We start from the raw sequence: 15915 nt of genomic DNA, 5'->3' as shown, positions 1-15915 counted from the left end.
TGAGCACCACACCTGTTCCAGCCTTTTGTGGAGAAAACACCATAGTTTTCCCCCCTCCATGAAAAGTCCTGTACTTCAGTGCTAGGTGCGCCCTTCCCACCCAGGGCACAGCGCCAAAGATGCCCCTCTGGGGAAGGGTGCGCTACAAGCTGCTTGGGAACCTGAACTCCCAGCTGGGCTTCGCCTGCAGAGCAGGTGACCGCAGCGGGAGGGCTGTGCACAGAGTTAGTTACCTGGCGTGGGGCGGGGCCTGGGTGTGATCCCAGGATGTGATTGGTCGGCGCCGCGCCTGTCTCCATGTGCCGCGCAGCGGAGGCACAACATTCAAGCCCGGGGGCGGGGCCGGCGCACGCCGGGAGGAAGCGGCCGAGCGGCAGCTGCGGGGCGTGGGGGCGGCGGCGGCCGAGGCCGAGGCGGCGGCGGTGGTGGTGGCAGTGGCAGCACCACCTCAGCTGGTGACAGTACTCCGCCAGGTCCCCTTGAAGGCCCCATGGAGACGGCGGCAGGCGGAGGCTGCGGCTCTGGGCCGCCGCTGCTGCTGAGCGAGGGCGAGCAGCAGTGTTACTCCGAGCTTTTCGCCCGGTGCGCGGGCGCTGCGAGTGGGGGCGCGGGTCCCGGGCCCCCTGAGGCCGCCAGGGTCTCCCTCGGCGCGGCCACTGCTGCCGCTGGTCCAGTGGCCGACCTGTTTCGGGCATCGCAGCTCCCTGCCGAAACGCTGCACCAGGTAGGTCCCTGCGCCCCCTTTCTTTGCGGGTCTGTGGAATAGTGTCTGTGGGACGTTTTGCGTGACACGGTTGTCACCAGGGATCCGAGTCCTCGGCCAGGTGTCAGAGAGGGACTCTAGCTGAGGATGGTGGCAACGCCCTTGTCCTCGGGGGACACTAGCCTCCTCCATAGCTTAGCTGGGCCAGTGCTGGGTCTGCTCCCGGTCTTCTCTTGAGAACGTCTGACACTCCCTCCCCCCCCCCCCCCCCCCGGTCATTCCTGGGGTTCTCCTGCTGCCCAAGCCCAAAGTTTGTCCTGTCCTGGAAGTGATGTTTGTTTTGGCTGGTGTCTGGTTTAACCTCTGTTCCCCGCTTCTGCCCCTCCCTCTCCCGAGTGGCCGCTCAGGGTGCCTTGCTGGGATTTGAACTTGAAGGGTGTGTTTTCTGTATGGCTCCCGGCCCAGGACTGCATGTTTTTCTCTTTCTATTGTGATACATATGTGTATCTACTACATATGTATTTGTCCACCAGTGTATTTCTGAGTATTAGTATTAAATTGGAAAGGCTTAGTGACAAGTTGCAGAGCAAGGGCTTAGGGTTGCAAGAGGACATGGTCAAGTCACAGCCAAGTTCCTCATTTGGGGCTAGAAGTGGATCACAGAAGTCCACCATGGTACACAGCTGTAGTTTCCCATCTTATCGTCATGTAGACTTGAAATAGAATTTGAAAGGAAGAGGTGTCATAGATGCCTCTTTTTTGACTGCTCTATACCTGGAAAATGATGCCCTCATCCTCAGCAGGCGCTGTTTTTGATTTGTGCTTTCCTCTAACCTTGGGGAAAGACTACCTGATAAGCCCTTTGTCTGTCATTAAATATCACCAGCACTAAATGTTGGTAAGATGGTTATTGTCAAACCCCAAGTAAGATATGAAGCTTGTCTTAGAAAGCAATTGTGTGAAACTTACTAACACCAATTGGATATTTAGAGTGGCTAGTGATACTGTAAAATCTAGTTCCAAAGGAATATTGAAGGTTTTATGGTTCACGTCTGGTATCATTGTGTTGTAGGGTTTTTTTTTTTTTTTTGCCATTTAAGACTGTGTTTTATACTGCTGGAGCATGCATATAACCATATGTTTATGAGCATAACTTTAGCCACTCTAATCTTTCATCTTTTCAAGTTTTGAATTTCTGAAAATATAATTAGCATTCATAGAACTTAGCAGGGATTTGTCCCTATAGAAGTCCTTGATATGTAGACAGTTCTGCCACGTCTGTTGAGCAGTTGAGTTAGACCAGGTAAAGAGAAAGTCAGTGTCTTAAAATACAAACCATGGCTATTACATGAGGTCCTCGGAATAGTCCAAGCATAATACATTTATTAAAACAACAAAGCATAATACATTTATTAAAACGACAGATGATACAACAGGATTATTTTGTTGTCAGTAACGTACTAAGTATGACAAGAGGAGGTCTGAATATTAATTCTGAATATGTTAGTTGAGGCTTCCTCAGAAATTGGAAAGTGCTTTCCTTGTGTTATAATCCATGCTTCCTTGAGGTATATATGATTTTAAACAAAACCCCAGGGCACAGTGCCTTTGCATGAGTGAAATTATATTCTGGGGATGAAAACTGCTTGCAAAAGACTGCTTTAGATGTTGGTAAAAGGGAATGTTGCTAGAAGATTGCTTGGTGTAAATCTCAGACCTTTAATCTCCCTGATTCAGCCCAGCAATTAATTCAAAACCAAACCAAACCAAACCAAACCAAACCAAACCAAACCAAACCAAACATCCTTCCCTTGAGACTAACAGAATTACATTAACCCAGTGTTCTTGGTACTGGTGAAAATGAACATTAGGGGGCTGGGGTTGTGGCTCAGTGGTAGGACACTTGCCTAGCATGTGTAGGGCCCTGGGTTCTGTCCTCAGCACCACATAAAAATAAATTAAAAAATTAAATGAAGGTCCATTGACAACTAAAAAAAATAAAAAAAAATAAAATGAACATTAAAGGCATCCTGAACAGGGAAAGGTAATCCTTACAGAGTGAAACAAAGTCAGCAACTGGCAGCCACCTAATTTTTACACATCACTTTGGCAGTGGTGGTAGTGGTGTGTGTGTATACTTGGTCCACCTTAATTTGCATCACCACATCAGTGTATTAGCCATTGTTTAAAACAAATGTAGAGAGTTCCCCCCTTCCCTGTTAAATGGGAACCTGTAAGTTTAGATTTAAGTGGCCCAACAGGTATAACTGCTCAAATCATGGAGGCACTAATCAGCCCTGGTAGTTTCTATGGTTACAGCCAGATTTTTTTTTTCCTCTTAAAGTATACAATTAAGATTACCTTGATGTACCAGAAAGGGAGAGAATGTCACCCTTTTACCAAGAGTAAATATTCTACAAAAATACCTAATTTTGTTGGGCATGGTGGTGCATGCCTGTAATCCCAGGGACTTGGGAGTCTGAAGCAGGAAGATTGAAAGTTTGAGGCCAGCCTCAGCAACTTAGCAAGGCCCTAAGCAACTTAGTGAAACCTTGTCTCGAAATAAAAAAATAAAAAGGGCTGGGGATGTAGCTCAGTGATAAAGTGCCCCTGGGAACACCCCCCCACCAATTTTATCTCCTTGAAGTAAAAATAGTTCAGTACACCTGTTACTTTGTTATAGAAGTTAGTCTACAAAGTTATCTTACAGTTTTTCTCCTGTTTATATATAAATATAAACACATATATACTTACAAGTTATAAATACATATTTGTATGTGCCTATATGTATATATATATATATATAATATGTGTATATATGTGTATATATGTATATGTATATATATGTATATATGTGTATATATATATATATATATAAAAATACATGCTGTGGTTTGGTAAATGTGTTCTAAGGGTCCATGTGTTAACCTTGATCCCAGGATGATACTGTTGGGATGTTGTGATACCTTTCGGAGGTGGGGCCTAGTGGGAGGTCCTTAGACCACTGGGGGCATTCCCTTGAAGGGGACTGTGGGATCCTGGCCTTTTTTTCCCCTTTTGCTTTCTGGCCATGAGGTGAGCAGTTTGGTCTATCATGTGATCCTCACCATTGCCATCCAGCACCCTCAACAGAGGCCCAAAGCAATGGGGCCAATAGATTATCATCCAGAACTATGAACCAAAACAAGCCCTTTCTCTTTATAAATTAATTATCTTTATAAATTAATATCTTGGGTATTCCATTATAGTGATTGAAAGCTAACACAGGATATATGTCTGTGTGTGTGTATATGTGTATATAATGTGTGTGTATATATAAATATATACACACATACCTACATGTAAGCATGTATATAGTGGTTCTGGGAATAATTGCTCAGGGCCTTTCCCATGCTAGGTAAGTTCTCTACCACTGAGCTACACGGTTAGCCCATACAACGTATTTTTCCTTAGACTTTTTTTCAGAGCAATTTTAGGTTCACAGGAACATTGAGAACAGAATACAGAGAGTTTCCATATATCCTTTGCCCCTACACATATATAGCCTCCCCACTATGAACATTTAGCACCAGGGTGGTATATTTGTTACTTTTGATGAGCTTACATTGACATTATTATTATTGCTTGAAGTCCATAGTTTACATTAGGGTTAACTCTTGATATTGTATATTCTATGGGTTTGCATACATGTACAATATATCCACCATTACAGTAACATGCAGAATAATCGTAGTGCTCTAAAAACCTCTGTAGTCCACTGATGCATCCCTTCCTCCCAACTAACCCTTGGAAACCACTGATCTTTTCACTGTCTCTTGTTTTGTCTTTTCCAGAATATTATATATTTGGCTTTATAAAGTAAATAGCCTTTTCAGATTGGCTTCATTCACTTAGTAATATGCATTTAAGATTCCCCCATGTCTTTTCATGGTTTGATGGCTCATTTCTTTTTAGCACTGAATAATAGTCCATTGTCTAGATGTACCAGTTTATTTAGTCATGTACCTGGTGAAGGGGCTCTTGGTTGCTTCTAAGTTTTGACAGTTGTGGATAGAATGGTTATGAACTTTTCTGTGTAGCTTTTTGTGTAGACAAAAGTTTTTAACTCATTTGGGTAAATAGCAAGGAGCATGATTGCTAGATCATACAATAAGAATATGTTTGATTATATGAGGAACTGTCAGTCTTTCAAAAGTGACTGTACCATTTTCCATTCCCACTAACAGTGAAAGAGTTCCTGATATCCTCCTGTATTTAGTATTGTCAATGTTTTGGAATTTGGTCATTGTAATATATAAATATTAATCATATTAATATTACTATACTATGTTTATAGTAATATGTCAGTTTTTAATTTGTCATTCCCTAATGACATTATCATTTTAGTAATTATTTGCCATCTTCAGTTATGTTTGAATGCATCACAATAGCCTAATTTAAAAAAAATTTTTTTTGGTCTCTTTATAAAGTGTGCTGATTTATTTTGTTTTATTTATTTTTAGTACCAGGGAATGAACCCAGAGGTGTTTAAACACTGAGCCACATCCCCAGTCCTTTTTATTTTATTTTAAAAATTTCAATACACTGTCTAAGTTGCTGAGACTGGATTTGAACTTGCTATCCTCCTGCCCCAGCCTTTGGGGCCTCTGGGATTACAGGCATGTGCCACCACACCTGGCCTGATTTATTTTAAAATCAGAATTCTGGAAGTAGGTGGAAAGTAGAATGAAATCACTTTGTGTGTATGTGTGTGTGTATATATATATATATATACACACACACACACACATAAAAATTATTTTTTTAGTGTTGGTGGACATAATACCTTTATTTCATTTTTATGTGGTACTGAGGATCAAACCCAGGGCCTCACCTTGCTAGGTGAGCACTCTACCACTGAGACCCAAATGAAAACACTTTTAAAGTAGAAAAAGAGTATATGAATGTCTAAGAATGGGCAAGTGGTTCTTTTTTTAGTATTTTAAGACAGAGGGCTACAAATATTGGTGGTTGTTTACTGTATTGTGAATTATTTCTTTTTTTTCCATTTTTTGGTACTCTGGATTGAACCCAGGGACGCTTACCCAGACCCCCTACCCCCTTTTAATATATATATTTTTTTAGTTGTAGACAGACACAATACCTTTATTTTATTTTATTTTTTTTTATTTGGTTTTGAGAATTGAACCCAGCACCTCACATGTGCTAGGCAAGTGCTCTACCACTGAGGTACAACCCCAGCCTTCCAACCCTTTTTAATTTTGTTTTGAGACAAGCTCCCGTAGGTTGCTTAGAGGCTCAACAAGATGCTAAGGCTGCCCTTGAATTTGTGATCCTCCTGCCTCAACCTCCTGAACTGCTGGGATTACAGCTTTGTACCACTTTTGCTTAGCTGTGAAGAATTTCTTTGGCTTTTAAAAGTGGGCATTTTACTAGAAGGCTTAGGGTGTGGTGGGAATCAGGTTCCGGGTTGATACACATTTAGTTAAGTTTCTGTTGAGTGACAGGCACTGTCCTGGGTGCTGATGTTACAACCCTGAATCAAAGAAACTCCTATCCTCATGGCATTTACATTCCAATGCAAATGTTTTTGTACTTAAGAGTTTTTATTTGGGTAGGAAAAGATTTGACGCATGACATATAAAAATAAAATATCTTACTTAAAGTCAAAAATTTTTAATTTGACATAGTGAATTAACAAACTATAGAGAAAGCTGGAGCACAGTGATACATGCCTGTCATCCCAGCGGCTCAGGAGACTGAGGCAGAATTTCCAGTTCCAAACCAGCCTCAGCATCTTAGTGAGACCCTAAGCAACTCAGTGAGACCCTGACTCCAAATTAAAATATAAAAAAGGAACTGGGATTGTTGCTTAGTGCTTAAGTGTCCCTGGGTTTAATCCCCAGTACCCTCCCTCAAACAAAAACAAGCAAACAAACAAACAAAATATATAGAATGCTTTATAAGGTCTGTTTTTTTTTTTAGTGTTGGGAATTGGACCCAGGGCTTCATGCATACTTGGCAAGCACTCTATCACTGAGCTATATCCACAGTCCATACAATGTGTATTTTATAGGATGGTGTCTTAGTCTCTGGGAATGCTATGCAAATTTTAAGTCACCATCATACTTGTTTTTCAAGTTTATGATTGCTAATTCTTGGACATTAAGAGGAAGAGTTATAAAACACTTTATTCTGTATGATCAGGGGAAATCATTGAACGGGGAAAAACCTTTTGGTAATGTCTGATTGTCTAGGCAATTTTGGTAGAGGTAAAGAAATAAAACAAAGGTGGGAGATGTAGGGGATATTTAAAAATCACAACACACAGCCTTACCTTTGGGAAGAAGTCTTTTTAAGTTTTCTTCTAAATTTTTGAAGCAATTATTTAAGGAAACTATAGGTAAAAGACAAAATTCTTGTAAACTTTTTCTGGTTACTAATTTATTAGCCAGATCTGTTTTTAAAAATGTAAATGAAGCAGTTTTGTATTTTTCCATTTTCAGATCATATCATTTTGTAACATATATTTAGGGAGATAGAAGCCAGCATACTAAAATGATAACTAGGAATATATGCTATTTGAGATAGACAGTGTTCTTTTTCTCAAAGAGAAAAAATGCCAGCAGATATAAGAAGTATCAGAGAGGAGCCATTGTTTGGTTGAAAGAGGGATGTTTGTATAATAGTTCTAATTGGATGTTCTTTTTTTTAATTTATTTTTTTTTTTTTTTTTTAAAAAGGTTTTTGGTACCAGGGATTGAACCCAAGGGTACTTAACCACTGAGCTACATCCCTAGCCCTTTTTATTTTTATATATTTATTTTAAAAATTTAAAAAAAATATATTTCATTAATTTATTTATATGTGGTGCTGAGGATCGAACCCAGTGCCCTACATGTGCCAGGTAAGTGCTCTATCACTGAGCTACAACACCAGCTCTTATTTTTTATTTTGAAACGGGGCTTCACTAAGTTGCTGAACAGGGTTTCACTAAGTAGCTGAGGCTAGCTTTGAACTTGCAATCCTCCTGCCTCAGCTTCTGGAGCTGTGGGATTACAGGTGTTCCCCACCAGGCCCCTCTAATTGACTTTTTTTTTTTTTGAGGTGCTGGGGTTAGAACCCGGTACCTCATGCATGCTAGGCAAGTGTTCTACCACTGAACCACATCCCCAGCCCCATAATTTCCTGATCTATAATAAAATTTCAGGTGTGCAAAACTCGGGAGTCATCCAGCAAATAACTGTACTCACCACTCAGTGCAAGAAGTATGACAGTCCAAACTACAATGAAAGCTTCCTGTGTCTCCTCTGGTCCCATTCCCCTTCTTCCCTACCCCAGAGAATACTATTGTCCTGAATTTGGTGTGCATAATTTTGTAAAATTTTCTACTTCTATCTCTTTCTCTATATAGTTGTGTGTGTGTGTGTGTGTGTGTGCGTATACATATATACACATAACTAAAAGAATTCTGCATATCTTTTCAAATTAAAACAAGGAGTATTGCATTTTGTGTAACCTGCAACTCATTTTTCCTCTCGTTCTTATGCTTTTGGAATTCATCTTTGTTGACACATGTAACTTCAGTTCATTTATATTTTCTTTTAAAAAATCTTTATTATCTATTCTTACAATGAGTCATCATTATGCTGATGTGCAGATCTTTATGCCAAAGGAAAGTAGGTGGCTTTCCTGATTTGTATGGAATGTCACATGACTAGGGGACTGTTCAAAACACATGTATGAACTTTAAAAATACTTTCAGAGATAGCAGAATGTACACTGATATTCTTCTTTCTTTTGTGGTGCTGAGGGTTGAATTTAGGGACTCATACATGCTAGGCATGTGCTGTACTACTGAGCTATATCCATAGCCCTTTAAATTTTTTTTTTTGAGATAGGGTCTTTTTGAGTTGCCCAAGATGGCCTCAAATGTGAGATTCTCCTGAGTACCTGGGATTATGGGAATGCACCCCAGCACCTAGCCCACACTGATATTCTTCTTCTTCTTCTTTTTTTTTTTTTTTTTTTTTTTTTTTGGTACTGGGGATTGAACTCAGGAGTGCTCTAGCCCTGAGCTACATCTCCAACCCATTGTTTATTTTTGTAAATTTTGAGATAGAATTTCACTAAGTTACTGATGCTGACCTTGAACTCTCTCCTGCCTCAGTCTCCTCTGTTGCTGGGATTACAGGTGTGTGCCACCATGCCCAGGTGCACTAATGCTCCTTTTTTTTGTAAAAATTTTTAAGATATTAATAGACATTTATTTACTCATTTATTAATATGTGATGTTGAGAATAGAACTCAGTGCCTCACACATGCTAGGCAAGTGCTCTACCACTGAGCCACAACCCCAACCCACTTTATTTTGTTGTTGTTGTTCTTTGGTACTGGACGGCGAACCGAGGGGTGCTTAACCATGAAGTCACACTACCAGTCATTTTTTTAATTTTTTTATTTTGAAACAGGGTCTCACACTATGTTGCTTAGGGTCTCACTAAGTTGCTGAGGCTGGCTTTGAACTTGCAATCCTCCCGCCTCAGGTTCCCAAGTTGCTGGGATTACAGCCCAGCTCATACTGATACTCTTGAGGCTGGTAGAGGATCTTTGTGCAAAATAGTTGGACTTTCACAGACTCTTTTTTCTCATTGTTTATTTTATTTTTTGATACTGAGGATTGAACCCAGAGGTGCTTTGCCACTGAACCACATCCCCAGCCCTTTTTGTTTTTATTTTGAGACAGGATCTTATTAAGTTGCTTAGGACCTTGCTAATCTCATCTTTTTTTAAAATGGAAAATCTCAAACAAATGAGTAGGTAGAATAATGCATTAGATCCCACTGTACTTGCCACCCAGCCTCAACAATTTTTAGGGAATGGCCAATTCCATTTTTAATGTACATTCCTACCTCTGATCCCTTCCCCCTTCTATTATCTTGAAGCAGTCCTCAGGCACATAATTCATAGGGATTGTCTTTAAGGAAGGAACCTGGAGTGGGCAGAAGGAGATGAGAATGTGCAGTGGTTTAAGATGGGCAAAAAAGTTATCTGTGACTTATAGTCCACTGGTTAAGACTGATGATAGTTCAACATGATCAAGCCCTTGTGAGTTATTGGGATAAATGGTGCTTGAGAGAACTGATTTAGAATAGTTTGGGAAACCAATATGGAGATTGAGAAAGTAACCAACTGAAGATTAGGCATATAAGATGACTTTGAACATTGTCCTAATTTCACATTCTTAAGTAGGGACTGTCCTATTTTTAAGGGCATAGAAACTTGATTTTGATGAAATCTTAGGCTCCTTTCCTAATTTTAACTTTTCAAAGATGGTTTGGTTCATTTCTAGATTTTTTCCAGCTTTTTATTTGTTTCCTAAAGGCAAAGATCTTATGTTGCCTATTCAGGGTATTCTATTCTTCATGTACGTCTATTGGTGGGCAGCCAATCAGCCTGGGTTGCTCAGGACTGATGGTTTTCCTGGAGTATGGACCTTTCAGTTTTCAGACAGTCTCTGGCAAACTGGGATGGTTGGTCATCTCTATTGGCTACTGCAATATTTATCTATTGCTGTATGACAAATTGCCACAAATTTAGCAGCTTAATACAGCCCACATTTACTATCTTCCTCTTTCTGTGGGTTGAGAATGTGGACAGGATTTAGCTGGGTCCTGTTTAGGGTTTCATAAGTATATAGTCAAGGTGTCAGCAGGATTGAATTCCTTTCTGGAGTTTAGTGGCCTCTTCTAACTTCATGTAGTTGTTGGTAGAATGCATTTACTTGTGATTTTAAAAATAAATTTTGGTGATGCTAGGGATTGATCCTAGGGCCTAACATGTGCTAGGCAAGTGCTCTGCCACAGGGCTATCTCCCCATTCTGCTTGTGATTTTAGAATTGAGGTCCTAAGTTTTTCAAGGCCACTGTCAGTTTCCTGCCTCTTGGCCTTCTCTGTAGGCAGTTCACATGTTTCTTCAGGGCCAGCAGGAGAGTGTCTTTATTTAGTCACCTAAGACAAGTGACATCTCATCACTTTTGCTATATTCTATTGCTTAGAAGCAAGTCATGTGTTCTGTCTTTACTCAAGGGGAGTATATCAAAGCAGTCACACTGAGAAGTGAGTATTGGGGAGAATCCTTGGGTTCTTTCTACCATACCTGCTTTTCAGTTTTTATCTGAAGCAGAAAATTATTCTGATTAATTTTTTGAGGCCATAAAATATAAATATATATATATTTAAATGCACATATATTGCTCCATTTCTGATTTTGAATTTCTTTATCTTTTAAAGAAACATTTTTATGCATAATTCATTTTCCTATCCCAAATAGAACTGGCAAGTATATGTATTCTTAGGTATTTTCGGTTTTAGTCTTTTTTTTTTTTTTTATTAGTACTGGGGATTGAACCTAGGGATGCCTTACTGATGAGCTGCTTCTCCAGCCCTTTTTATTTTATGATAGAGTCTCACTAAGGTGCTTAGGGTGTTGCTAAGTTGCTGAGGCTGGTTTTGAACTTGCAATCCTCTTGCCTTAGCCTCCTTAGTTGCTGGAATTAGAGGTGCACCACCACACTTGGCTCAATTTTGGTCTTTAGGCAATTTGTTTTTCCTCTTAATTGGAAAGAGGCAGGATAAAAAGTAGAAAAGCAGATGTTCTTGCCCTGTGTCACCACTCTTCCCAGAATGCTTCCAAACAGACCATAATCTGGGTCTTTTTCCTGAGTTTAGATGGCAGAAAAAAAAATCTTTGTTTTTATTACCACCATCCCAATTTAAATTGAACATTTCATTTTATTATTCTTGAAGGCAACACACCACAGTAGCATTGGCAATTTCTTTGACTTTATCACTTATAGAAATAGGAATTTTTTTTTTTGTACCAGGGATTGAATCGCTTAACCACCGAGCCACATCCCCAGGGCCTCCCTGAGTTGATTAGGGCCTCTCTAAGTTGCTGAGGCTGGCCTCAAACTTGTAATCCTCCTGCTACAGCCTCTCAGGTTGCTGGGACTATAGGTGTGTGCCTCAACACCCAACTTATTTGAAAGGTTTTATGCATTTAAAAACATTATTGTCATAAGAGGTCCATACATCAGTCTGCCAAAGGGGCCACAGCACGAAAACAATTAAGTCCTTCTGTGAGAGCTGTAAGGTGTCAGGACCAGAAGTATGTTTTCAATGTTTTATTGTTGTAGATGGACACAATACCTTTATATTTTTTATTTATTTATGTGGTGCAGAGGATCGAACCCAGGGCCTCACATGTGCTAGGCAAGTGCTCTACCACTGAACCACAACCCCAGCCCGAAATATTTGTTTTTCATAGATCATTGTTTTCAAAGTCAAAAGGCAAGCCTGGGGTCAAAATTCTGTAAGTCTGCTGTGGTCCCTCCTTTTTCCAGTCCATCCTGTAGGAAGCCCAGAGCAAATGGACACTCAGCTGCTTCCTCAAATACACCCCCCTAAAGGTCCTTACAGTCTGACTCTGAGCTCTGCTCTTGACCTTTTTTATCTGGCTCTGTCAGCTAGGCTTCACCATTAAGGGTGAAGGACAAAAGAAGAAGGACAAGCTTTGTTTTGGGATAGTCCCTTTGGAGCAAATGTTAGCTACTTATTGGGCCTATTTAATTGACTCTGTTATCTCTCATTCAGAGACTTTGATTCAAAGGTAGAATTGTAATTCAGGACCAGGAAGGGCTATTAGCAGTAGGCTAGTGTGAAATGTTTGCTTTGACTTAATTTATTTGTAGCACTTTGCCATTACTTTTCAAAAAATAACTTGGTTCAGTCTCCTGAGGGCAAAGTGTTTCACCTGTGTTAACTTCCTGAGTAATTGAAGTAAATCCTATAAATGCCAGCAATTAAGAACTGTTTTTTTAAAGGCTGTCTTTCTGAAGTATTTAATATTTGCCCCTGATTTTTTTCCAAATACTATATCTAATCCAATAATCTCTTTGTCTCTCCCTTAGTTCAGGATCAGCCTTGTGAAAAACAGATAATACATCAGCAGGTTTTTTTTTGCCCCTGGAGGTGTTTGGTTTGCTCTGGCTGGTGTTTTAAAAAGTTTTTTTTTCCCTTTTAGGATCTCTTTGAAATTATTTAAAAGGTTTTAGTTCATCTTCTTTGCATACTTTCTGATACCTTTGTAGTCCTAGTATTGAGAGATGGCAGTGGGAATAAAGCATGTAAAATTTAGCATGTGGATGTTTTAGTTTCTTTGAAATTCTTCTTTGTTCAAGATCAAGGTTTTTTTTTTTACCTTCAGTACTACTAACACTTTGGGCAACATAATTCTTTGTTGTTTGTGTGTAGGGGGCTGTTCTGTGTAGTGTAGGTTGTCTGGCAGCATCCTTTGTATCTACCCACTAGATGCCAGCAGCTGTCCCTTTCCCAGTTGTGACAACAACAACAACAAAAATGTTTCCAGACATTGTCAAATATCCCCTGGAGGCAAAATTTACTCTAGTTCTACATATATGGTGGTAACAATCATGGTAGAAGCTAGCATTTGTTTACTTTGACCATGTTCTTGGCTTTGTCCTATGACTTATAAAATGTTTATCTTGTTTAATTCCCAGAACCAAATCATGACATAGCTATTATCATCCTTATTTTGAAGTAAACAAAACAGGCACAGAGGTTCAGTTACTTGCCCAAAGTCACATAGGTAAATGACTTTGACAATATTTTTAGTAATATATTTAGGTTGAAATTCAGTCTTTTATTGAGAACACAGACTAACAAAGGATTGAAAAGGGCAGGGGAGATTTTTGGTGATGTCTTAGTGGAGAGTATATTATATTCATAGCAATTCTGTATAAACGTTGGATTTCTTGCTGAAAGGTGTGATAACATGGTGTGTGTCTCGGTAAAATGACATGTATCATTTTTAAGGAGCTTCTTTGTCATGAAGCAGAATGTGATACAGACTAGGGTCAAGGATGACTAATCAAACTTTGAAACCAAGGAAGACACTGGAAATTAGAGTAAGCTGGGTGCAGTGGCATATGCCTGTAATACCTGTAATCCCAGCAACTCAGGAGACTGAGGCATGAGGATAACAAGTTCAGAGCCAGCCTCAGCAACTTATGAAGGCCCTAAGCAACTCATGGAGACCCTGTCTCTAAATAAAAGTATTAAAAAGGGCTGGGGATGTGGCTCAGTGGTTAAGCGCCCCAGAGTTCAATCCCTGGTACCAAACAAACAAACCAAAAAATAGGGCAAGGCTGTGAATCATTCAGGGTCTCACAAGCAATAGCATGTTCAAAGTATTTTAGTGACAACAGAAACAGGGGAGGCATGAAGGGACTAGCAGTAGCAGGAAGTCATTACTGTCCCTATACCCAAAAGAACAAGGGGAGGGAATGGAACTTGTTGCTGTAACTGGGAGAGGTGAGTTTCTCTGTAGGAACAATAGTCTAGAAGAATATAACCTTTGCCAGAACTGTGGCTAGGGACTGGGGAGGGACTGGAGGAACGTATTGCTATCTCTGGCCCTGTGATTTGCTGCAGTGCTTCCCATTGTCGTAGCCCAACTAAAACTCAGAGGCAAGGGAGCCTAGGCAGTGAAGCTTGAAGAAGTTAGCCTCCTGGGCCGAGTGATTGAAGAAGGACTGAGAGTGGTTCTGGAGGACACATGAAAGAAAAGCCAGCATAGACTATAAGCAGGAATGAGAAACACTGTCCTGGATCCTTGGCACAATGGGGCATGACTACTGATGGGAGCAGGAGAAGACCTTTTGTGCCAAGCAGGACTTAGAAGTATAGACAGAAGAGAAGGCTGGATAGGAGCAACTGGTTCATGGGAGGTTCTTTTTCCACATTCTTCAGGGAGGTCTTGAGGAATGTGGAGGTGTGTGTGTGTGTGTGTGTGTGTGTGTGTGTGTGTTGTCCTTCTTGACCAGAGTGGGGCCTTTCCATGGGTTGGAGTGTTTGTCCTTGTTCATATCACTGGGAAACATATAACAATAGAATGACTTTGTTTTGGAAATTCTTCTGGGGGTGGCTGCATAGGAAGGGAAAGGTTGCCCTGGGATCAGAGATCTAATTCAGAGATGTAGAAAGAGTATTATAATGTTTGGTATGACCAAACATGAGTTTGGCTTTTTTCCTCACCTGAAAGACAGGGTTCCTATAGGAATTCTTCCTCACATAAAAATAGTTCCCCAAAAAAGAAATGCCTAGGACCAGATGGCTTCATGGCTGAATACTACTAAACATTCAACGAACAATTAGTACTAATCCTTTTTAAGCTCTTCCAAAAAAGTAGAAGTAGAAGTAGTACTTTCAAGTTCATCTTATGAGGTCAGTATCACCCTGATACCAAAGTCAGATGAAGGTACAACAAGAAAAGAAAACTACAAGTCATTATCTCTTACGAACATTTGTTACAGTTTTGTTATGAGGTGTCCCTTAAAATCCTGTGTTAATCAAAGAGGTGGAATGACAGCTGTAACCCAAACAGTGGATTAATAATAATAAAGGCCAGGTACTGTGGCAAATGCCTGTAATCCCAGTGTCTTGGGAGGCTGAGGCAGGATGATTGCGGGTTCAAAGCTAGCCTTAGCAACTTAGCGAGGCGGTAAGCAACCTTGTGAGACCCTGTCTCAAAATAAAATAAAAAATAAAAGGATTTGGGGGGTTTGGTGTTGGGGATGAAGCTCAGTGGTTAATTGCCCCTGGCTTCAATTCCTGGTACCAAAAAAAAAAAAAAAAAGGGAAAGGGCTACTGTACTGGGTAGTAACCGTAGGCACGTGGGATGTGGCTGGAGGTAGTAGGTCACAGAAGCCATACCTTTGGGGTTTACTTTTAGCCCCTGGCCACATCCCGCTTTTCTCTCTTTCTCTCTTTCTGCTTCCCGACAACCACAAGGTGAACAGCTTTTCTTTGCCACACCCTTCTGCCTTGATGTTCTACCTCACCTCAGGCCCAAAGTGATGGAGTTAGCTCTCCATGAATTGAACCTCTGAAACAGGGAACTCATACTTTTCTTCCTCTAAGTTGTTCTGGTCAGGTATTTTGTTCACAGCAGTGAAAGCTCTATTAATACAACATTCATGCAAAAATCTTCAATAAAATTTTTTTCGTTTGTGTGTGTGGTTTTTTTTTGGGGGGGACGGGTATCAGGGACTGAACTCTGGGGCACTTAACCACCCGGCCACATCCCCAGCCATTTTTTGTATTTTATTTAGACACGGTCTCACTGAAT

The 15915-nt window shown here is 40.4% G+C and overlaps 1 protein-coding gene across 7 annotated transcripts in view; it reads left to right on the top strand.

The window, feature by feature from the left end:
• The first annotated feature begins 360 nt into the window (after window positions 1-360).
• REPS2 (RALBP1 associated Eps domain containing 2) overlaps window positions 361-15915 on the top strand; it is a 214054-nt gene continuing 198499 nt past the window's right edge. For 6 of the 7 annotated variants that reach the window (XM_079123178.1, XM_079123176.1, XM_079123177.1 and 3 more), the window contains exon 1: window positions 361-724. In XM_079123178.1, the coding sequence (XP_078979304.1) occupies window positions 491-724 (234 nt within the window). In that variant the 5' untranslated portion in view covers window positions 361-490. The remainder of the gene's footprint in view (window positions 725-15915) is intronic. The other variant, XM_079123173.1, reaches the window with a different exon arrangement.

This window comes from Sciurus vulgaris (assembly GCF_902686455.1).
Source record: "Sciurus vulgaris genome assembly, chromosome: X".
Classification (NCBI taxonomy): Eukaryota; Metazoa; Chordata; class Mammalia; order Rodentia; family Sciuridae; genus Sciurus; species Sciurus vulgaris.
The sequence above is the reverse complement of the archived record's forward strand: the minus strand, read 5'-3'. Positions and strand labels throughout refer to the sequence as shown.